We start from the raw sequence: 22,264 nt of genomic DNA on the forward strand, positions 1-22,264 counted from the left end.
ATTTATGCTTCTGCGTCAAGTCTAGTCGGGTAGCCATGCTCTCTATGGTTTTGCCTCCCCAGGAATGTAACTACACATTGTGGTCATGCAAACCAAAATTTTCTTGTACCATCATATTTTCAGATTTGTCTTCTAAGCTTCCATGCTTGAATTAAGTTAAAATTTAAAGTCCAACTAATATGGACAAAATCGAGAAGAGACGAACCAAAGAGGTTAGTTGCGTGGAATACAGCTTCGGCCCTGCGCAAACATCGCGCAGAAGCATAAATCAGGCTCGTAAAAGGACATACATAAAGTAATCTGACTACCTGTATGTACTAAATGACCAGATTATCCCATCAATAAAATTGTTTTCCTTCCTGATAGCACGGGCATGTTCCATAAATTTGCCATGAATTAAGTGTGCTGTAAAAGACTTTCTGGAGCGGTTAGACTCGCTGGTCATCAATACAAAATCTCAGCCAAAATAATGCATTTAAATAAGCGTTGTGACATTGCATAGGGTGACAAAGCCACAGGGAAAGCTGTCCCAATGAAAATGTTTGTTTTTTTTGTGTTTTTTTGCCAGACAGTGTATATAGGACAGGATTACAATTACTACAAACATATTACATTTATAGACTTGTAAGCCAAGTCCTCATCTTTTAAAATGATTGCGAGTTCTAGCAACCAATACTAAAAAAACTGTATACCAGTGTCTTAGTAAATGATATTTGACTTAATTTTCTTTACAAAATAGCTTCGTTAAAGTTAATCATCCAATGATTTGAGCCATTGAATCCTGTTCTTTGGAGCACAAACACTGACTTGCGGCGACCAATGAAGTTGTGCTACCAAATAAGCGACATCTAATGATTAAATAATATTAACTAAGTATTATTGAGTGGATTGAGGCATGTTGGCTTTGTGTTTAGCACTTTCGCTTGCACCTCCAGGGTTTGATTCTTGCCTTTGGTCCGTGTGCATGGAGTTTGCATGTGCTTGGTGCAGATTAGACAATCCTAAATTACCCGTAATATGTGAACGCGCGTGTGAATGTTGACCGGGAGTCTTAACACAGTTGTAAAATGAGAATAAATTAAATTATCACCACTGGCCTCCCTAGTTGGAGTTCAGAGGCTAAATTCTTCGTTAATAAATGCTCTTTCAGCATGTCTAAATATAGAGGATAACCAGCACTACATAGATGTTACAGAACATGGTTACTTACACTAAAAAGCATTATACTTAATCCACATTGCAGTTACACCTTTGAGCATAAAGTCTTTACCTATACCAGGTAAAAGCTTTTAATTCACTCACGTAGTGCCACAACATACATGTTTTATCTGATCTAGTTTTAAGGATACAATTGTGTATAATCAGGAAAGGACTTTATTTTGTTCAGCCTGTGTGTCACACACATCACACACATCCAGAAGCAGCACATGATAGCTGTTTACTCTTTTATTTATCAACATTAAAGACGAGATCCAGTGAGAATACAATGAGATAAGCTTCCGATTTTATGATTTAATGATAAAATAATTTGCACTCACCTAGCAGCTTGAAACCAGTGTTGAGAGAAACCCAGCAAGACCTTCACATTAACACAGAAACATGCACGCGGCCATATTGCAGGAGAAGAACTACAAAAGGTGTGTGAGACTGCCTCCTACCGTTCAGGAGGAAGAACTACATGTATCCTATCCTGGACATGCTGTGAGCAGGATAATCCACACAGTAGACAGTAGCCACTCTCTAAAGACTAGTTATTATATTTAATAAGTGAAGGTTAAATCTGTCATTTGGTGTTTAAAAAGTACCTATATGTATGTGAAGTTTCAAGCATTGATACATATAGAGAGCAGCAATGACCAAAGGAAAATATATATGTTTCCAAATACGCACTCACTTATCATTTATCCTGCATGCATGGCCAATACATCTCCGGGGCAAACACACACTTATATGCACTACAGGCGATTTGAAAAGGCCAAATAGCCTAATCTGCATGTCTTTGGACTGTGAGAGGAAACCAGAGCACCCAGAGGAACCTACGGCGAAAACATGCAAACTCCATGCACACAGACCCCGAGGCCGGAATCGGCCCTAGACCCTGGAGGTGCAACGCGACAGTGCATACTACTACACCAGCATGCCACCTCTATACATTTTTAGAATATGGTTAGATACTGCTCATGTTATATATTTTTGTATCATTAAAATTAAGTTTACCCTTAAAAAAAACCTTTCCAGTTAGTGTTCCAGTTTCACTACTTTGTTCCGAGTTAGTATAAATCCATGAGACAATTTAGTTTCCATGTAAATAAATCATTTTTATTGCAATTTATTATTATATTGTTCAAAATAGGCCAAATTCAAATATTTGCAAAGAAGGTTTTTTGATATAGAAAATAATGCACGGAATAAAGCGTGCGTTGTGACCTCCATGGTCAGGCCACAAATATTGCACTTACCCTATGTGGACGTTAGGCGGCGGCATTACCATTGGAAGGCTCTCAGTCAGTCGCAGAATAATTGCGTCATTTGGGCTGCGTTCTCTTCAATCTGCATGGCTACAGAGCAGTTAGCTAGCTAATTCAGCACGTTTTGTTACTATACTTGGTGGATGTTTAATTAGTTTACAATAATTATCGGAATGGCGGACGCAATACAAAAGAAGCTACAGTCCGAGTTGGAAAAATACCAACAGATCCAAAAAGGTATCTGTGCGAAAAGAGTCATAACCAAACCGGGTGTGAGTGTTGTGGATGAACTAATTTAGGATTTTATAATTCGTTGTCCAAATGCTTTTGTTCGGTGAATCTGGAAACGTTAGCCCACATGATTTATTGTATTGTAATGCCGAGTTATTAGAGATGCAGTTAAACCACGGAGATATCTGCAATACCGTTTTAATAATAGACTCGACAGCCTTCATTTTTAAGTGGTGGTGTTTACAATTTATTCCACTTATACATTGTAATTAGTCTTTATAAAGTATAAGTAAATTTAAGTCATAACATGCCACTGTTTATTACTGATTTCGTAACGATTTTTTTTAATGGCTTACTGTTGTATGTTTATGCCATGTTGCTTTTTTGCTTTATTATTAGCGCTGTAATGCACACTGACTATTGAATATGTAACGTGTCCCAAAGTGTTTAACATCTCTAAACATTGTTAATTTAGTTGTTATTTATCTTTATATTTTATATTGCATGATGTGCGAGTGATAAAGTTCTTAAATCTTTTTTTCTCACATTACAGATGTCAGTAAAAGCATGTCAGCCCGACAGAAGCTTGAGGCACAGCTTACTGAGAATAACATAGTCAAAGAGGTAAAAATATTGTTAAATTCTTGTTTCCTGAATTTTTAGAAAGTCCTATTTTGTATTCTGTGTGTAATTGCACATACTAGGTTGTGGGATGCTTCATTGGTCAATGCCACATAAAACTCAACTGATTGAACTAGCCTTTTCAATTAGATTTCATCTGTATAGCGCTTTTAACAATTGACATTTTCACAAAGCAACTTTACACAATCAAAAGAATTATTAAAGTTTTTTTATGAAATGTGAATGTGGATGACTCAAAATGATAAGATTGTCCCTGATGAGCAAGCCGAGGACGACAGCAAAGAAAAACATGGACAATAACATGCATTTCTCATATTTCACTTATATTGCTGCTTATACCTACATGCCATATCTATGTTGTACATTTTGCACATTCACATTCTGTTTAACTTGTATATTTCATTTAGACATTTTATGTTTCTGTTTGAATTTCATCCAGTTGCTGTGTGTGGTCATGTGTGAAATAAATATTTTTAAATTTTTTATTTATTTTGTGGTCCCTAGGAGCTAGACTTGTTGGACAGCCAGAATACAGTTTACAAGTTAATTGGACCTGTCCTGGTAAAACAAGATTTAGATGAAGCAAAGGCAACAGTGGGCAAGAGGCTTGAGTACATTAATGGAGAAATGTAAGTTAATCAGAAGTTGTGTGCAGTGTATCGTGCTGCTGCAACTATAATATAATATCTAAATAAACAACATAATTACAATAATTTAATTGGTTGGCATGAAAACAGTTTCCTTACAAGAATTAACAACAGTACAGTTTTGCTCATGGAAAACTTAATCTGTGTCTGTGTCATTTCTGTGCAGCAAACGATACGAGACATTATTGAAGGAGATGGAGCGAAAGTCTGAACAGCATCGGGAGGTCCTTACTAGCCTGCAGCAAGAGTTCCAACGTGCTCAGGGCCTTCCTGCTGGCAAAGCCTAATTTGTGAATGGATTATAAATAAACCCCATTATTTAACCATCCTTGGTGCCATTTACTGTTTCAATCCACCTATTATTTTAGAATGACTATTTTCATTATTTATCAATCAACTAAAGATAAAAGTAAGAAAAATTTAGAGCTGAGTAAACTTTTGGTAAATTTGAACAATTAAAATTATCAGCATTTGTTTCTTGCCTAGCTTAGACATGCAGTATCTTAACTGATGTGACAAGGGTTAGGGTACACAGCAAACAAGTTTTTTTCATACAACTGTAAAGGGTCATGACTAACATACGTATTTTTATGTACATATGCATACCACTGCTGCAACACAGTATGTATAAAGTTAGTCTGCAGCATATAATTCAATCAATTTCAAAAAGTAGTATGCAGATATATACTGTATGCTACTTCTACTGTGTTTATAGAATTGTAGGAAGTTCACAGATTGATTTGTATGTTCTTTATTTTATTTGCTATGCTGCTACTGCAATTAATAAAAAAGTACAATTTTGCTTACGTTTAATGGTGGTCTACTTTGATCCTACCTTTATAAAATATTATAAAATATAAAGTACCCCACACACAACCCAATACGTGGGTGTACATTTTCACTCATGTGAATTATTTGCACTTTGAGGATTTAGGATTACTGTGTCTTATACTGATGTATTTACTAATTATATATAAATCATATTTTAGGAAATGCCCAAACCCATAAGCCATCCGAAAGCTCCTTAATGTTGGCCTGTTAGTTTACAGAGGGTGACCCTGGAGCACAGTGGACGCACGCTGGGGCTCGCCTGGTGAAGCCAGTGAGTTTTCTTTAATTATGTGGGCAGGCGTGGGGCGGGCGAGGCCAGCTGTTCTCCCGACGACGTCATTCAGTTCGCTCAGGTATGACGCCATATCAGTGGAGTTTCAACCCCGCCCACGTCGCAACAGGCCGGTGAACACCGAATGTAGAGGCGGCGAGGCGCGTACGCTTTCATTGTGCATCCTCACCTCCAATTAATATCCCACCGAGGTCAAGCTGGTCCCTCTTCATTTCCCACCCGCAGGGGCTTAACGATCGTGAATAACAGACATTTAAAAGAGCTGCGCTGTTTCAAAGGAAAGGGTGCGCTGGCTTTTAAGTAATCTCACCCACCGCAAACTCTGCGCCCTCAGCTGTAGCGAGGAACCTATAAAAGGATTAACTATTGATGAGAAGTTGGGTGTCTAGCCTATCCCTTTACTTTCTGCTGCTCTTTTAGCTAGTGGTTGTGTTACTCTTGAAGGTCCACATGTCGCATGTAGAAGTATTCAGATTTAAAAAGAGAATCCTTATGAGTAGCCACTTGAGATATAAACATCAATTTCGCGTTCTTTGTAGCAAAATGCCCCCTATGTGCTCATACATTCTTGACACATTTCACTACAGAAATTGTAAGATCAATTATACAATTCTTACATTCGAATAAATATTTCTGTATAAAATTATGGCCACATAATGTTTTAAGGTTTTAGTGCAACCTCCTGGCCCATGTGGTTAGAAAGTTTTTGTCTAATCTAATAGGCTACAGATTTAGCATTTTGTACATGATTTTATTAATGCACATCAGACTCTACAATACAAAAAAATATCTTTTAATCACTTTATATCTCCATCACTATTTATGGACAGGGGACTTGTTGGTAGGCGCAGGCCTTTCTCATTCAGGTTTATTGTTCTGTGCATTGTAGGCAGTTCTCCCAGCTAGCATTTCAACAATAGACACACCATAATTATATAGATTATCGGGAAATGGCTCATATATTGTTTTAGGAAACAACGGATAAAATGTGATTAATATTTTGGAGTAAGTTACCACTTATTTTTAGTTTCAAGGTTGCACAAGGCAAGTGTGCTCTCTCTGTCTTTTTGAACGCACCTAAGAGCTCGCGGCAACACGTGGCACAAACGCAGCAACTGAGTGAGGGATTTACACCTCCACAAGAACAATTTTCAATGTTCTTTTGAAAAGTTTTGTGTACGTCGCAATTTGAAATAAATGGTTAATATTCTGGACATTAACTTTCGTCTGTTTTGTGGGTAATTTTTTGTTTTACGAATGTAAGGTTAATTGCATATAATCAGATAATATTACTTATGATTGAATTGCCAACACAGAGTAGTACTATTAGATTCCTTAGTTTTTTTATGATATGTAGCTTCATTTTAACAATAAATTCGGTTCCAACTAATAAAGCTGGTCGCAGCGGTCAGTAAATAACTATTGTTCGGACTGGCAGCATAAGGAGAAACATCCGCTGCTTCTCTGCAAATCTAATCTCATTTACACTCAAAAGTAGTAATTGCATTTGGAAGAATTATCGCCCAATGGCCACCTAAACCGTCTAAGCTGATCCTCTGATGTGATTCCCATTGAGACTCGTTTATAGAGCGTAACAAAGCGAAGCAGAGGAGCGCAGAAAAGCTGAGTTTGTTCATGCTTCTCCCTAGCTCGGTTAAGCCAGTTTCTTTGATCCAAAGGAAATAAAAAACGAGATAGGCGCATTGGATTTAAAACTTAGTTTTTTTGTTACATTCAGGTTAATTTACTGACCATCGAAAAGGCGTTGACATCATTACATAAAGTGCATAGTGTAGAATTTCCTGTTTGTGCATTTACCATTAATAAATGTTTTTAAACTATAGGCTAAGTGTAGTGCAATGACAGAAAATGATAAATGAATATGATTTGTTATTTTATTCTTTTTATTACTGTATATGAAAGCGATACGGTTTGCATCACAACTGCAATATAATAAAGAGTATATATACTATAATATAAGGTATAATAGTATGATAATTTAGTATTGCAAAAAAAAACGTTCGTTTCTAAATCAATGAAAAAACGCCAATTAAAATCTATTTGCAAAGCATATATCAGAGCATGAAAATGTATTTAAGTTCATGTTTTTGGCTGCTGGTGAAAAGGTGTTCAGTAGTTGATCACGTAGCTTTATAAGAGTTTGAAATATTCCTTGTGATCAATTGTTATGCATTACAGTATGCAATCGTTCGTTTATCGTTTTCTATTCAATTTGTCTACAGTTACCGCTCGGCTGTGTAAAGGTGTAACTGATTGGTCTTTAATGGAAAAAGACCAAAACCAAAGTGTTCTATATACTGTAAATTGTAGGGGAAAAGGGTGCAAAAGACAACAGTTAAGATGAGAGCAGGAAGTCTAATCGGTTATTTGCATCTGAATGTCTTAGGTTAGGCAGACAATTGCAGCTTTAGGCACACATTACAGAGATAACAATGCACTGAAGTGGAACATTGGAAAACTGAAAGTCTGGAAATGTTTGGCCTGTTTGCAGCTTATAAGGCTGAACGTTCAGGGGATTTTTTTGTAGTGATTTGATAAAAAGAGATATATATGGAAAATAGCAGAAAACAGAACAATATAATCAAAGAAGCTTGTAGAAGAATATATCCCGACAGATTTATTCTTTCAATATAAACACATTAATACACAAATCGCTTGTACACCATGTGTAATTGAATGCCGTCAAGAAAAACGTAACAATAAAAAATTGTACAAAAAATAAAAGTTTCCAGACAATGCATGTATAAGTGTCAATTCATAGATAGAAGTACAAAAGATGTGGAAAACTCTTTCCAAAATTGTTTGCAAACTCCAAAACTTAGAAACACTTCTTTCATACAAAAAATATATGCTATCAAGTACAAAACATATATGTAAGACACACACTTTACTGTCATTGTGCACATCATAAAAATAAAGATTTCAGTATCTACTGTACAAATTCCACATATTTACACATGATGTACATTTACATTTCAGTCTTTTTCATAGAAATGATTTGTAAGCATTATGAGTTGTTGATAAATTTAATCTTTTAAGGATTCTGGTCAGTTTTTGATTTTTTTTATGTCGGGTTGTCACTGTGGCCAAGGCCTCCACACAGAATCACTTGGCATCAAAGGCTGTTTAGAGCTGGACATTGTCTTCTTTGTAGGCTCATATATGTCAGTCCTGTGAGAAAGCAAAGAATGACCCAGTGGCATGCAAGAGCTGGTTGACTCCACATAAGTAAATGCCTGCTGCCCTGGTATGGACCTGCCATGGTATCTGAGGTGCAGAGCTGGCGAGAGATGTCCTTGAATGGAATGTTCCTGTTGCATGGTCACTGGCATACTCCCCTCTAATTCTTGGCTCTTGCTTGCAATAAAATTGCTGACTCTGCGTAGACATGTTCTCATCCCATCATTGTAGTTTAGCTGACGTTTACAAGGAGATCCGTACTCGTCTTCTTCCTCATATTTTCTTTTTTCTCTTTTGATGGAATATGAGTAAGGCCTGGATTGCTGCTGCTCTGCCTTCAGGAAATTTACAACGCTTTCCAGGATTTCTGCTTTTTCCACTTTGGGATTCTTCAGTTTCTTTAAAAGGACAACAGATAAAAAAAAGTTTTTTAGTCAACTGCAAAGTTTTGCCAAAGACATTTAACATGACAAAAAAAACTATTTAGGCATTTGGCATTAAATTTCACAACTTACCTCATTACATGTGTTCTCCACCAACAGAAGCCTTAATGTTTCTAAACTGTGATTAATACGGTCTCTCCTCCTCTTCTCCATGAGGGGTTTGGGAACCTGAAAAGTAAAGAATAGTACATCATCAAATTACTAGAAAATTTGTAAATAAAATGTTAACAGTTCTTTGAAACTTCTCTTTTGATTGATACTTCGTTCAAAGATAGGACGTAGACTATTTTTTTACAGAAAATTATTAATATGCATTAAATAATAAAACGATATTGAAGTGTGTACAAAAACAACACAGTTTACAATAACCAATAAAAATTTCTTACCCGTTTTACCAAATCTTTCTCGTCTGGTATATCACTAGACATTGTCATCATATTTAGTACCTCCAGTCGGCAAGTTTACTTCAACATAAGATACTGGGACCATTTTGAGTTTAGGCCCATGTTATACTTAAACGCTAAATGCAATCCCCGCCCATGAGCTTACCCGACCAATAGTGATCAGAGTCCCCATAAAACACACCCTTTCTTTATTATTTATAGAGTAGTTGTTATAATAATTGAATACAATAATGTTTAGAATAAGAACAATTAGAATACACGACATGGTGTTAAAAGGAAAGAAAATTTTAAGCTGCAAAACCACCAAACATCTGGAAAATCGGTTTTGTTTTTTAGTGCTCAGATGAAGGTTTTGCCAACCGATCACAAAAAAATTAATTGGATAATTAAGAGAAACTTCAGTATGTAGACTTTAGAACATTTTACAACGTCAAATAAAGCTCGGAATAACATTTGTAAGCAAATCACACAAATATTTAAACTCGAAAGATAGTTTTTTTTGTATTTAGCACTGAATTTTACACCACAACTCAGTAGAACCCTATTGTGTTTACCAGACACTGTAGATTTCTATATAACCTTTAATCGTGGGCCAAGATTTTCTGAACACAAGCGTTTGGAATGAGAATGTTTCACTTTATTGTTAAATCCCTGCATTTTAACTGTAATAGAACCCTTTTATTATTCTCAGTAATTTCATTTGTATTTCACAGAGTGTAGATTTAGTTTAAAAATCACTTGTTTACAACCACTGATTCGGGCGGATCTACATGCTAACTGTTGACTTTTCTCACCAATTCCAACATTTATCACTTAGGTCATTCATGCACACTTAACGGAATGGTGCTAAACGTTTGGCCATTACACCTCTGGCATATACCCATCTACTTAACCACACACCAACACTCTGTTGCGGACCCACGCTCTTCCACAGACACGTGCGGAATTCTCACCTCACACATTTAGGGTTTTTAGTCACGTGCATAATTAAATGTAAAATAAAATCAGCTGTACAATATACGCAGTAAAATGAATGCCCGTGTTGAAAATAAGCATGTACAGCAGATCTTTAAGAATGCAATAGTCTAACAAAAAAACTTTAACATAAAAGCATACAATGCAAACAACATTTAAGCAAATGTACAGGTATTTAATAGCCTGTAATTTAGTGTATAAGTGTAAGAGTGGTAGTATAAGTGGTAATTTTTATGGAATATTTGTAAGAAACTAAGACTTGCACAGGCGTGTTAAAAGCCACAATTAATACTGCCAGTCAAACGTTTCTGTCACGAGTCAGGAATACACATAAAACCTATAAAGCTTGGGGTTAGTTCTTGATTGTAGCGCGTATTCCCCGTCAGACTGGAGTTCACTGGAACATTCATGCATTACATGGTGATGCATGATGCATGGTCTACAACACTATATGGATAGTCTGAAGTTTGTTATTTCGCCGTAACCCTTTGACCTTCTGAAACTGCTGCGCAGTTGGTCCCATAAGTTCACCAAGAGTCCACATTCTCACCTAACAACCGACATGATATGGTTGGGCACAAGGTCTTGGTGCCTCATATGACACTTCTGTTCGGTTCTCACGACGAGATTTATCTCGAAATTCTTGGATTCTGCGTTTTTGGGGGACAAAAATATTTTACTGATGGAAGCAGGCGATATTAAATCGATCATTGATCGCACCAATATAATCATAATTAAAATAGTAAATGGTTAAATGGAACTTCTTTTCAAAAAAGTCACGTGTGTTAGTAAGTTAACTGTTGACTCTCTCACTAAGCCTTTCTCACCTAACGCAATTCACTCACACACAAGCACACTTAACGGAATAGTGCTAAAAGTTTGGCCATTATACCACCATCCCACATAAACACGGATCACTAATACAATGGCTTATATTATACGTTATAAACGCATAAGCATGCAGTGTTTACATGTCCCAAAGTTTTAAGATATGCGAATGTTTCATCCTCACAACTTATGGCTGACAATGCCCAAAGCGTATTCTACAGTGGTGGTATTATATAGTTATTAAGCTGTTTTCCGTGATAGCCAACTCACATACTAATATGTTTTGGTTTCAAATAAAAAAAAAAAGTCAGTAAATTTGGCGAAACATTTTCAAGCAAATTAAAATAGGGGGAAAACATTTAGCTCCCTCACATTTTCCGCGCTTGGGAAGGGGGTTGGGATGGGGTGGAGTTACTGACGTCATTGCATACTATCCACCAATCACAAAAAAGCGGAGAGTAGCGCTTCATATAAGTTTCAGGCTCAGCTCGCCGCAAGTATTGATCTAAAAAACTTTCCTGGACATACTTCATAAAGACACATTGATTATTTCGTTCTACCGCCATGGCTAAAACGGAAAGCATGAGAAGAGTAAGTATGAATTCTGCAAATAGGCCCTAATTCAAATAGGCCTAATGAACTCATTATGTAGCCACTTGCATTTTATCTCGTGTTGTTTTAAACTGTACATTTATACAAACTGTTAAATAAAGTTTTAATGTCTCATCTTAGAAACTAAAGCCAGTGATAGAAAAGAAAAGAAGAGACCGAATCAATCAAAACCTTGCTGTGCTCAGAACGCTGCTTTTCAACAGCACAGCAGATACAGTAAGTGAACTGAACCTGAGGAAATTCATTTCACTGTTTTATTATAGGCTGTTATATAATAATAATAATCATTATACATGTATAGTTCTTGTCGGTAGAATGTCTGCAATACATACATCATAAAAGCCTGTTTTTTACTGCAACATTAGTAACTATGCATCATTATTCCTGAATTACCTTGTTTTTCTACTCGTGTAGCATCTATTTTTCTACAGGAGAATTAATTAGCTTTCCCCCCTCCTCCATTCCACAGCGTTTACAAAACCCCAAACTAGAGAAAGCAGAAATTTTGGACCTGACTGTTCAATATATTCGAAAGAACACACGTGACAAAACAGGTAAGAAAGCTATATGAGTCAATGTGGTATTTTATGATTTGGTTGTGACCACATTTAACATAATTTTAACCGTTGTCTCCTGTCCTTACAGTCTCTCCCACTCAAACAAACTCATCAAAACCTGCTTCTGCTGCTCACACTCATCAATGTGTTCCAGACTTTACTTCCTTCATGGGTCAGATGCACCACTTTGAAAGAGAAAATCCCAGAATTAGCCTGGAATATTTTTCCAGATTGGATTGCGACCAGGGCCATTCTTCCGGACCGTGGAGAGAATCGGACACCAAATCATCCAGTCTTCTTACAAAACTCTGTTCATCTACACCAGTGTCTAACTCTTATACACAAGATCTAATCTTCAACGAGACATCTACAATTGCTTCAAAGTCTGCCTACCATAATCCTATTGTTTTTACCCCATCCGAACAGCTCTCCCCTCCACCCTCTCCTCTCTACATACCTTTTGCTTCCTTGGTGTCTTCTCCCTCCTCCTCCCCACCACACTTTACAACAGCATTCCCTGTGTGCAGTCCTGGAGGTTTACCTCAGCTAATACAACTGCATCCAGAGTCCAGAGCTCTTCCTACGTCACCATCTCTTAAGGTGAACACAAGAGAAGTCTTCCCTTCAGCCCAAACAACATGGAGACCTTGGAGCTGACATGGTACGAAGTGCTGGAAGTATCAAGACCGAGTGGAAACAAGGCGCTTATAGACATCTAGTGGACACAAGTAGTATCTGTAGGGGAGAAGACTTTTGCTCATTCAACTGACACATAAAGTCCAAAAGCCTTTGAAAGACATTACAGTGTACATACATAATCTATTTATTGACAAATGCGGATGCCTCTAGGCACCTTACTGATTCGACTTGTATACTGTAAATATTTAAATTGTAAGTAGCAATGTACTGTATTCTCACAAGTGATTATTCATGATTAAAATACTTGACAAATACATGTATAACTCTAATACTGTCTCCTGTAATATATTTTCTTGTTGATCACACAGTGCTTAGGTACAGTATATGGAAACATACGCAACAAACATTATACATTTAATAAATAATTAGTTTGGGCATGGCAAAAAAAAAAACTATACAAAAATTATAATCATATGCAAATGTTAACAGGTTAATTTCCAGGAAATTAATACATTATTACATATTACACTGTCACAATAATAAATTAGCCGCCCAATGTCATACTAAGAGCATTAACTAGTTTCATGTCAGATGGCTACATTATGCTCCACATGGAAAAAAAAAACAGCTATAAAAAAATATTGTGTGAAAACGTTACTAATTCACTTAGATCAGTATTTTCCCACCTTTTTTTGGGACTCTTTTTTTAAATGACAAAACATCATGACCCCATTCACAGTATGGATTATATATAAATCATGAGAAATGGTGATATGTGCATAAATAAACGGAACTTATCATTTTTGTTGCTGTCTACACAACACTTTATTGAAAGCCTATTTCTGAGATAGGCTACATATGATAAATAACAACTTCATATACGTGTGTTATTGAAATCATGTCACTTTTAACTTAAAATATTCCAAATAAATGTATTTTAAGGCATTCAAAGACTTTATTTCCTCTACTCTCAAAGTGCAGGCGGAATTATCACGCAAACAGTGGGAGAAAACTTACTGGCTGGCTCCCCCGTGTGACTCAAAGTTTAACTGCAGACATAAATCGCGACGACGACCAAATAAATCTCCTGCTCAGTGTTTGGGAACTAAGGCTTAGAGATTCTAATATCAGAATACATGTAAAAATATAAACAAAACATATTTTATTCGCCATTAAACATTATAGTGTAAACCTCAATGATGTTATTAATTGATAGTTTATACATACTGTATATATTCCAATAAATTCTCATGAGATAGAGCCTTGTTTACTTAAAACGGTGAGATGTCCAATATGGCGACCAGAATAACAATGCCTGCGGTTTGGAGATAATATTCTCTTTTTTATGGAACTCCAAAGTGTTAAAAATTAAATAAATAAATAGGACATGATGAAATAAATCACTCTATGAATAAATAAGTCACAGAGATGTATTATGAGAATGACATTGTGAAATAATGGAACATATTTTAAATAAAAGCTTATTATTGTGAAAGATTTTGCACTCTGCTATATAAATTTACTTATTATTATTAAATAATATTTCATGGTCATTATTTTCCCCAATAACAGAGATTATTGCAGAGGCATTTTATTAAATTCATGCTGTTTTTATTTTAAAATTTCATTTTTTCAATGTCAGTTTTTATTTCAAAATCCCGTTTTTCACGAAAGCCTATTTATTTTCAGGGGTAGCTCAGTGGTAAGGCATTGGACTATGGTTCGGAAGATCCCAGGTTCAAACCCCACAACCACCAAGTTGCCACTGTTGGGCCCTGAAGCAAGGCCCTTAACCCTCAACTGCTCAGATGTGTAATGAGATAAAAAAAAAAAAAAAGTCTGCCAAATACCTAAATGTAAATGTATTTCATAATGTGACTTTTCAGCAGAATGAATCGGTCTGTCAATCAAAAGCAATAGGGCGGAGCCAGCGGTGTGATTGGTTGCTTCTTTATTCAGAGGTAAGTAATAGGGAATAAAGTATCGATTTAGGTCTAATGGTGCAATACGTATTCTATGCAGTAGGTGGCAGTACAGTATCTACTGGTAAATTATCCCTCTCCATCTGATCTGCTAAAATTAGCAGAACTAGATAAACTCCGCCATCTTCCGTGCCTTTGACTTAGCACACAACTTACTAGAATAAAAATATAACTCAATACAGAAATAAATGCTTTTTAAGTATATTATTTAAAGTATCACCGAACATGCACTACTGTTCAAAAGTTTGGGGTCACTTTCTCACTTCATGATCGTTCCTGATTTTTCTTTCTTTCTACATTGTAAAGGAATGCTAAAGGCGTCCAAAAATGCATAAATCTCCTTTGAACAATTAATGGTGAGATGTGTGCTGTTTCTTAAAAATAAAAACAGCATGAATTAAATAAAATGCCTCTGCAATAATCTCTGTTATTGGGAAAAAATAATTTGCAGAGTGCAATATATTTCACAATAATAAGCTTTTTTTCAAAAATGTTCCATTATTTCACAATATCATTCTCATATTACATATATGTGTCTTATTTATTCATAGAGTGATTTATTTCATCATGTCCTATTTATTTATTTAATTTTGAACACTTTGGAGTTCCATACTTTTTACCATCTGAAGCAAACTGTTGCTTTCGGATGCTTCGCTAATGAGCAAGCCGAGGGTGACAGTGGCAAGGGAAAACTCCATGAGATGGTAAAAGGAAGGAACCTTGAGAGGAACCAGACTCAACAGGAAACCCATCCTTATTTGGGTGAAACAGAAAGCATGAATTGATCTGCATTTATACAGTGTTAGGTGTGTTAGCCAGTTCAGCTATAACAGTTGATGTTAATTGATGTTAATATGGAGTCCAGGTAGTTATTGGAGACTCAGGTAGACTTGTAGGAAATTCCAGTCCTGAACTATCGAGCAACTGCAGCCAAGTCAAGTCCTCAGAGAAACAGCTGTCAACACCAGTCAAGGCCGGAACTGTCTTCATGGTTGAGTGAAACCATTCCCAGACGCATCCCAAGGAGACACACATATATAGACACACTAACCCTAGGGCATCCATGTGATAAGATCTCCAACCAAGAGAGTTAATAGTAGTTACACTGCAACATTTTACTGCAGTAATAGTACAAAGAATACTACAGATATTCTGCTTTTGTGAAGTACACCTTTAGAGTGTTCAATTTGGCTTTTACAGGTTAATGTAAACTGGTAATTATTTTGGTTTGATAAAATCAACATTTTGTTCCTCCGACTCAACCAACCTAGCAACATACTAGCAACCAACTGGAATATCACAGCAACCAACTCAGTTAGCCTAACAACCACCTAGCTGTGACTAGCAACTGGGTTAGCCTATAGCAAACTTCGAGCTTAAACAGTGGTTGGTCCATACTGCTTCATAGGAAATGTGACACTCAGGTAACTGACTGGTTTAACATTATAATTACCTATAACTTATAACCATTGCGCATGCTTACAAACTTATGATAATCTTTCCAAAGGAACAACCTTTTGATTGCCAATCCCCTCCTACCAAGCAATTACATGAAATAATTACAGTATATTAAAATTGGTTTCGTTGCCTTTGCTGCCATCTTGTGTACATTACAATCACACAACTTTCATTTCTCTCATAAACACTCAATCAAATTCTTTAATCAATCGTCGTCTTCTTCTTCTTCTTCTTTTTCTTTTTCTTCGCCTTTATTAAATTTTTTAGTAGTTTGATTGGGGAAAGAATATTCAAATTGTTTTCCCTAATACATTTTTAATAGCTTTTTCAGGGTTGGCGGCACACTGCCATAATGGTCAGCACTGTTGCCTTGCACCAAAAGGGTCCGGGGTCAAGTCCTGCCTTAAGTCTGAGTGCATAGAGTTTGCATGTGCTTACTGTGCTTGGTTGATATCCTTCAGGTGCTCCGGTTTCCTCCCACGGTCCAAAGACATGCTGATTGTGTTCTCATATTGCCCATAGTGTGTGAATAAGCGAGAGAGTGTGTGTGCCCTGCGATGCCAGGAGTCCTAAGTCTCTTGGGATAGGCTCCAGGCTTCTACCAACCATGTATACAGGAAAAGCGGTATAGATGATAAGTGAGTGAGTAAGTGATTGGGTGGGTGGTTGGGTGTTTGCCTAATCCTTAAAGATTCTGATTTAATCCTGTGTGCCATGGTCTGAAATGGTTTACAATCAGTTCTTATTATACAGTTTTACCAGTGTATATGATATTTTAAACATACTGTATAATATGTATAATAATTCAACAGAATATACAGAGACAATTAATATGTTGTTCTAACTTGTGCTGTGAGCTGTATGTATGCCCTGTCTGTAAATATGATTAGTTTTCCCATTTCTATTTCTTTAATGTGGTTTTGTCATCCATGCTGCATAATTGCCTTTAATTTTGTCATAGGGTTGAATGACAAAATTAACTGGCAAGAAAGTATTGCAGGTTTAGAATCTGTGAGACTGTTGGGTAGTTTACATAGGTCCATGTTTTTTTTTGCTTTGATATTCCCTACCAATCAAAAGCTGTAAGTTAGGCTTATTGTGCTCCCAACACTTATATAGGATGGCCTTTGTTGAATGTGACTCATTATGACTCATTATGATATTACCTTGAACCTACTGATTCTTAGTGGTATTTCTTCCACTTTAACCTGAATAACTGGGACCAGTGAGGTTTTAAAAGCCTCACAAGAAATCAGGGATGCTTGAGCTTATAGGATATTCAGCTGTTTAATTCTTGACTCTGCTGCAGAGCTGTGAGCTACAGTATATGGCCATAGTCTAGAGTGCTCCCTACTTGCCCCGTCTTGTCCTGCTATACATATTGTGAAGCTTTTTGTACTCGGTTTTAGTTTTTACAGTGTTTTGTTTCCAGGTAAACTTCTTATTAGACATCTAGAATCTGATTTAACTTGTTTAAGTTTTTAACCATATAACTTAAAGGATGCATTCTTGTGAGATCTAGCAAAGCATATGATTTGTGTCTTTGCTATTATTAAAATTCTCATTTATTTGCCAACTCTCAACCTTTGCACACTGCGTCTTATTCATTATATACTCAATATTCCTTTTCTTAATCCAAAATGCTCTATCATCTGCATACAGTGATTTCCTCACTGCTTTTTCCTACTGACTCAGTGATATAATGTACAATAATATGAAAAAGTAACTGGCTGCAGACAGTACTCTGTGGTGTACCATTTTCAGCTGCTTATTTCTTTGAATGTTCTGCACCAACCCTAAGTTCTATTTTGTCAGATTTCATTATTTCTGATTCCAAACACAAAATTGCATCCATTGTGTTTCTTCCCTTTTGAAATCTTTTTTTGGTAAGAAGTTAAACAGTTCTTAGACTTAAAAAAAAACTTCTCACCACTATGTGCTCAATAGTCTTCCCTAGCTGTGATGTTAATGCAATTGATCTGTAACTCGCTGGGTCAGAAGCATCTTTACCAGTTTAAATATTGGTACTATGGTTGCTTGTTTCCACATTGCAGGAATGGTGCCAGTTATCCATGTTTAATGACAAAGAAAGAAAATTCCCCAAAGAGACGTTCTGTCATACATGCTAACATTTTATAACAAACACAATTTCTCCCTGATGTTTGTTGTACCTTCAAAAGTGCTCCTTAATATGCATAATGTAAATTAAAGCTCTAAAGCACCTTGTTGTAGCTTGTTTTCTTGGTATTTGAGTGTGCTGTACAATTGTTACTCATATCCTGCCTGGCTGCTGTTGGGAAATGGTTTGAGCTATGTATCATTATAAAGGTTTCGTCTATCTGCCTAGTGCAGTATAGGAATTTGAATTCCTTCTTATTCCACTGAGCTTCCTAAACATTCTCCACATGTTTGATAACTGTGTTTCCCTTTCAATTGTATTGCAGTACTGCGTCCAGAATGTATGTCTGGAAGTTCCAGGAGATTGCTTGAACTCGTTTATATTGGCTGAATTGTTCTAAAGAACAGTGTGCTTTAAGCTGTTTAAAAATATACATTTTTACTATTTTTAATAGTATCAGTGCAGTTTTGATTCCATCATGGTACACACTTTTTTTTAATCCATGCTGCCTCACATATAATTAAAAAAGTTGCTTTAAACCTTTCTCAGTCCTCTTTCTCTAAAATCCACCTTTGTACTTTCCTCCTCCTGGTGCATCCTCATACCATTTTGTGGTATAAAAGAATAATGACTGGTTCTAACATGTCAAGTGCAAATAGCAGCAATTACTTTAGAAACCAAAGTAAGATCGATTGTACTCGCTGTTTGTGTATTGTTTTTAGTTTTATTACCATAACTTATACAGACTAAACCCTTATCAGCAATGAAGTTCTCACAAGCTAATCCATTTGTACCAGTGACGCTACTTTCCCACTATATGCTACGTGCATTGAGGTCACCATAAATATATGATTTTACCCTGTGCATTTCCTCCTGCTGCATACAATATACTCACTTACAAACTCACACACTCACTCACTTATCGTCAATACTGTACTGCCTTATCCTGTACACAGGGTCATGGTGGGGTGTGGGGGTGGTGGTTTTAATTGTCTGAACCTCTGCTGCTCTGTTGTTACTTCACATCCTCCATATACAGTGCCACGTTCTCCTCCAAAGTTACAACATTTAAGTTTAACTCTTACTTTACACTTTCACTGCTGTTACATGTATATATTTTTTTGGCATCTAAAACAGCTTAATGGTGGGGTTTAAACTTATAGCTCATACAGCCCATGAACACTCTGAGTTTCATATTTCCTTGGATTGTTGTTTTTGCATTATACAGTATAATCCATACAGTATAATATACAGTATAATTTTATATGTCCCTTTCCCTCTTATGTAAACAGCTTGGCCTTACTTATGTAAACAACCCTTAGTAATTATTGATATAAAATTAATTATTCATTATTATTAATTATTTTTGTCAAATTATTGGCCTACATCAAACAAATAAACAACAGAACAAATTGAAAATACTGGAATAATTTAAAGAATAATTTAAAACATGATTAAAACTGGAAGGATAGTGGTGAACCATCAACTTTGTGGAAGAAAAGTTGGGAAAAACATAAATGGACCATTTATATTGCTAAAGTTGCAGAGAGTGTGACAAGGATAAATAGCATCAAGAATAAGTTTATCAGAGGGACAACCCACGTTAGATGTTTTGGAGATGAAATAAGAGAGGCCAGATTGAGGTGGTTTGGACATGTTCAGAGGAGAGATTGTGAATATATCGGTAGAAGATGCTGAGGTTGGATCTGCCAGGCAGAAGGTCTCGAGGAAGACCAAAGAGGAGATTTATGGATGCAGTGAGAGAGGACATGAAGTTAGTTGGTGTGAGAGAAGAGCATGCAGAGGATAGGGTTAGATGGAGGCAAATGATTCGCTGTGGCGGCCCCTGAAAGGGAACAGCCGAAAGACAAAGAAGAAGATATTGCTAAAGTTGCACTATAAAAGAATTGACAGTAGAAATCACAGCTGTTAATAGCAAAAAACAAACAAAAAAAAACTAGCATCTTTACACAATGACTAGCTGGCTGTGTGGTCATAAGAAACCTCTTGTTAGTAAGGCTAACCAGAGAAATGGGTACTTTGGTATGGAGCATAATGATTTGATTCCAAAATAATACAAAAAGGACACATGGTCTGATGAGAACAGATTTAACCTGTTCTAGAGCGATGGGCATATTTAATGTGGAATGCATTAAGTTATGCACAATGCCAACTCTACAAGCCTCACAAGAGGCAGTGTTATGACTCGGGGTTGGTTTAGTTGGCCAGTTCTGGGCTCAGCAACATTATGTAGAAATAAAATAAAGTCAGCCAATGATCTGAATGCAGTAAAAAAAAAGGTTTTGCCATTAATGGATTTTTTTTCTTCTCCGACAGCATGGTCATATTCCAGGACACAAATTTCACAATCAATCAATCAATCAATCAATCAATCAATTAATCAATCAAAAGAATCAATGGTGGGTGAACAAAAAAATTTGCTAATTTTTTCACTATACAGTTTATAGTAATTTGCTTTAAATTGTCGGTATGTTTTACCCACATCCAAGAGGATGATTTGGCCAAAAAATAAAAAATAAATTTAGTGGTCAGGAAAAAAAAATATTGTTTAATAAGTTTGTGTGAAAAATTTATTAGATTGTAATTTGTATATAGTAGTTTGAGCCTGCATATACTAAAACATCTCATAAGTAGTTACAATAATTACCAAATAAAAAATACATGCATGTTTGTAGCCATTTTAAGGATAGATAAGACTGGAACATAACCTAAAATAATAAATGAACTCTTTAATATAGCAGTATTGTGCTGACTAGTAATACTTGTATCAGTTTTCCAATCCTAAAAATGTCACTATCATCTGTGAATGGTATTGTAAAAAACCTTTATCTACTAGCCCAGTAGGGCATTATGGTCAGCAGAGGGCAACCTCACATAGAAAAAGTCTATGAATTAAACCGACTGCAGGGGAATTACTTCACAGAGAAATGTACTCTCAAAAACATATGGCTCAGCATTGTTGCTGTCCTGACTGGTCTTCTGGCAATAAGCCCAAGACTCAAGACTTCTCTCTTTTATTAATGACAGTATTTCTCTCGCACTCTTTCAGCTGGGGATAAGTGTGCTCCCTGTTCTTTATCTGCTGCTCACATCTCTATTACAAGGTCTGAATATTTTCTGCACAAGGCACCAAGGGATTTAGCTGGAGAAAACAGGCTCTATGACATGATAGAACATGTCTTCGGATAATGGTTATTTCTTTCTTCTGCCTTTCTACCTCCTTTTCTCTCATCTTCATGTTCAGAAGCGTCTCTCTGTAGTAGTGCCATTTCTTTTGAGGTGGCTATTGTTCATTGTAAGGCTAGCAAGGAGGCAGAGCATGGCAAGGTTTGCTTTTCATAGTTGTGATCACTGCAATGGCCAACTCCAAGTGCAGGGCAGCACAAATTACAGATCCTCTCAGGCAGGGAAGACGAATGCCTCTGCAATGATAATAATTATGAAGAGAGTTTAAAAAATAGAAATTGCATTAAGAAAAAAAAGTACATAACAATTGCTTAGATACCCACAGGTTTCTCAGGATGCACTGATTGCATCTAATCTTGTTCGTCACAGCTACTTTAATGCTGACTGTAGCCCATGCATTCCTGATTTGGGCCAAACAGGGAGTAACATAAAGAAAACATTAAGGAGGAACCAACTTTGGAGAACCAGCCCATTGCTTTTTGTCACGGTTTATTGAGCTTGGAGCTAAATACATTGTGTTGGCACATCTCGAAAGCAATTTGTTGAGGCAGAGCTGCTGTCAAACATTTTCATCACACGTGCACACACTTGTACATGTTGGATGTTGAATGCATGCACAAATAACATTTCATTGGATGGATTTTTTTTTCTAAATCTACACGTTGGCAAAATTGGTTGTAGCTCCATCATGCTTTTAACAACAGCGACCACATCAAAACCAAATAAAG

The 22,264-nt window shown here is 36.3% G+C and overlaps 4 protein-coding genes across 4 annotated transcripts in view; 2 read left to right on the plus strand and 2 right to left on the minus strand.

Annotated features, from left to right (window-relative positions):
• The window catches only part of mrpl11 (mitochondrial ribosomal protein L11), a 59,612-nt gene extending 57,976 nt beyond the window's left edge, over window positions 1-1,636 (minus strand). The window contains exon 1 of the mRNA XM_053505090.1: window positions 1,539-1,636. The gene's annotated coding sequence lies outside the window, so the exon portion shown is untranslated. The remainder of the gene's footprint in view (window positions 1-1,538) is intronic.
• Window positions 1,637-2,511: 875 nt separating this feature from the next.
• Window positions 2,512-4,316, plus strand: pfdn6 (prefoldin subunit 6). Its single transcript, XM_053506260.1, has 4 exons — window positions 2,512-2,705; window positions 3,253-3,323; window positions 3,846-3,970; window positions 4,155-4,316. The coding sequence occupies exons 1-4, from the start codon at window positions 2,642-2,644 to the stop codon at window positions 4,273-4,275; spliced, it is 381 nt and encodes a 126-aa protein (XP_053362235.1). The 5' UTR covers window positions 2,512-2,641; the 3' UTR covers window positions 4,276-4,316.
• A 3,773-nt stretch (window positions 4,317-8,089) lies between these two features.
• her5 (hairy-related 5) lies at window positions 8,090-9,216 on the minus strand. Its single transcript, XM_053506592.1, has 3 exons — window positions 9,142-9,216; window positions 8,828-8,923; window positions 8,090-8,710 (listed from the first exon to the last, which is right to left on the minus strand). Exons 1-3 carry the CDS (start codon window positions 9,190-9,192, stop codon window positions 8,210-8,212), a joined length of 648 nt encoding a protein of 215 aa, XP_053362567.1. The 5' UTR covers window positions 9,193-9,216; the 3' UTR covers window positions 8,090-8,209.
• Window positions 9,217-11,514: 2,298 nt separating this feature from the next.
• her11 (hairy-related 11) lies at window positions 11,515-12,850 on the plus strand. The gene is made up of 5 exons (XM_053505195.1): window positions 11,515-11,553; window positions 11,695-11,790; window positions 12,044-12,128; window positions 12,220-12,303; window positions 12,732-12,850. The coding sequence occupies exons 1-5, from the start codon at window positions 11,527-11,529 to the stop codon at window positions 12,848-12,850; spliced, it is 411 nt and encodes a 136-aa protein (XP_053361170.1). The 5' UTR covers window positions 11,515-11,526.
• Window positions 12,851-22,264: the final 9,414 nt, after the last annotated feature.

This window comes from Clarias gariepinus, chromosome 10 (genome assembly GCF_024256425.1).
Source record: "Clarias gariepinus isolate MV-2021 ecotype Netherlands chromosome 10, CGAR_prim_01v2, whole genome shotgun sequence".
Lineage (NCBI taxonomy): Eukaryota > Metazoa > Chordata > Actinopteri > Siluriformes > Clariidae > Clarias > Clarias gariepinus.

Bases quoted from the DNA above. Each gene is read 5' to 3' on its own strand.
- pfdn6 (XM_053506260.1), top strand. From the start codon at position 2,642: ATGGCGGACGCAATACAAAAGAAGCTACAGTCCGAGTTGGAAAAATAC. The intron at 3,324-3,845 runs GTAAAAATATTG...TGTGGTCCCTAG, and splicing joins AGAATAACATAGTCAAAGAG to GAGCTAGACTTGTTGGACAG. The intron at 3,971-4,154 runs GTAAGTTAATCA...ATTTCTGTGCAG, and splicing joins GAGTACATTAATGGAGAAAT to CAAACGATACGAGACATTAT.
- her5 (XM_053506592.1), bottom strand. From the start codon at position 9,192: ATGATGACAATGTCTAGTGATATACCAGACGAGAAAGATTTGGTAAAA. The intron at 8,924-9,141 runs GTAAGAAATTTT...TTTACTTTTCAG, and splicing joins AGAAAGATTTGGTAAAACGG to GTTCCCAAACCCCTCATGGA. The intron at 8,711-8,827 runs GTAAGTTGTGAA...GTCCTTTTAAAG, and splicing joins TGGAGAACACATGTAATGAG to AAACTGAAGAATCCCAAAGT.
- her11 (XM_053505195.1), top strand. From the start codon at position 11,527: ATGGCTAAAACGGAAAGCATGAGAAGA. The intron at 12,129-12,219 runs GTAAGAAAGCTA...CTGTCCTTACAG, and splicing joins GAACACACGTGACAAAACAG to TCTCTCCCACTCAAACAAAC. The intron at 12,304-12,731 runs GTCAGATGCACC...CCATCTCTTAAG, and splicing joins AGACTTTACTTCCTTCATGG to GTGAACACAAGAGAAGTCTT.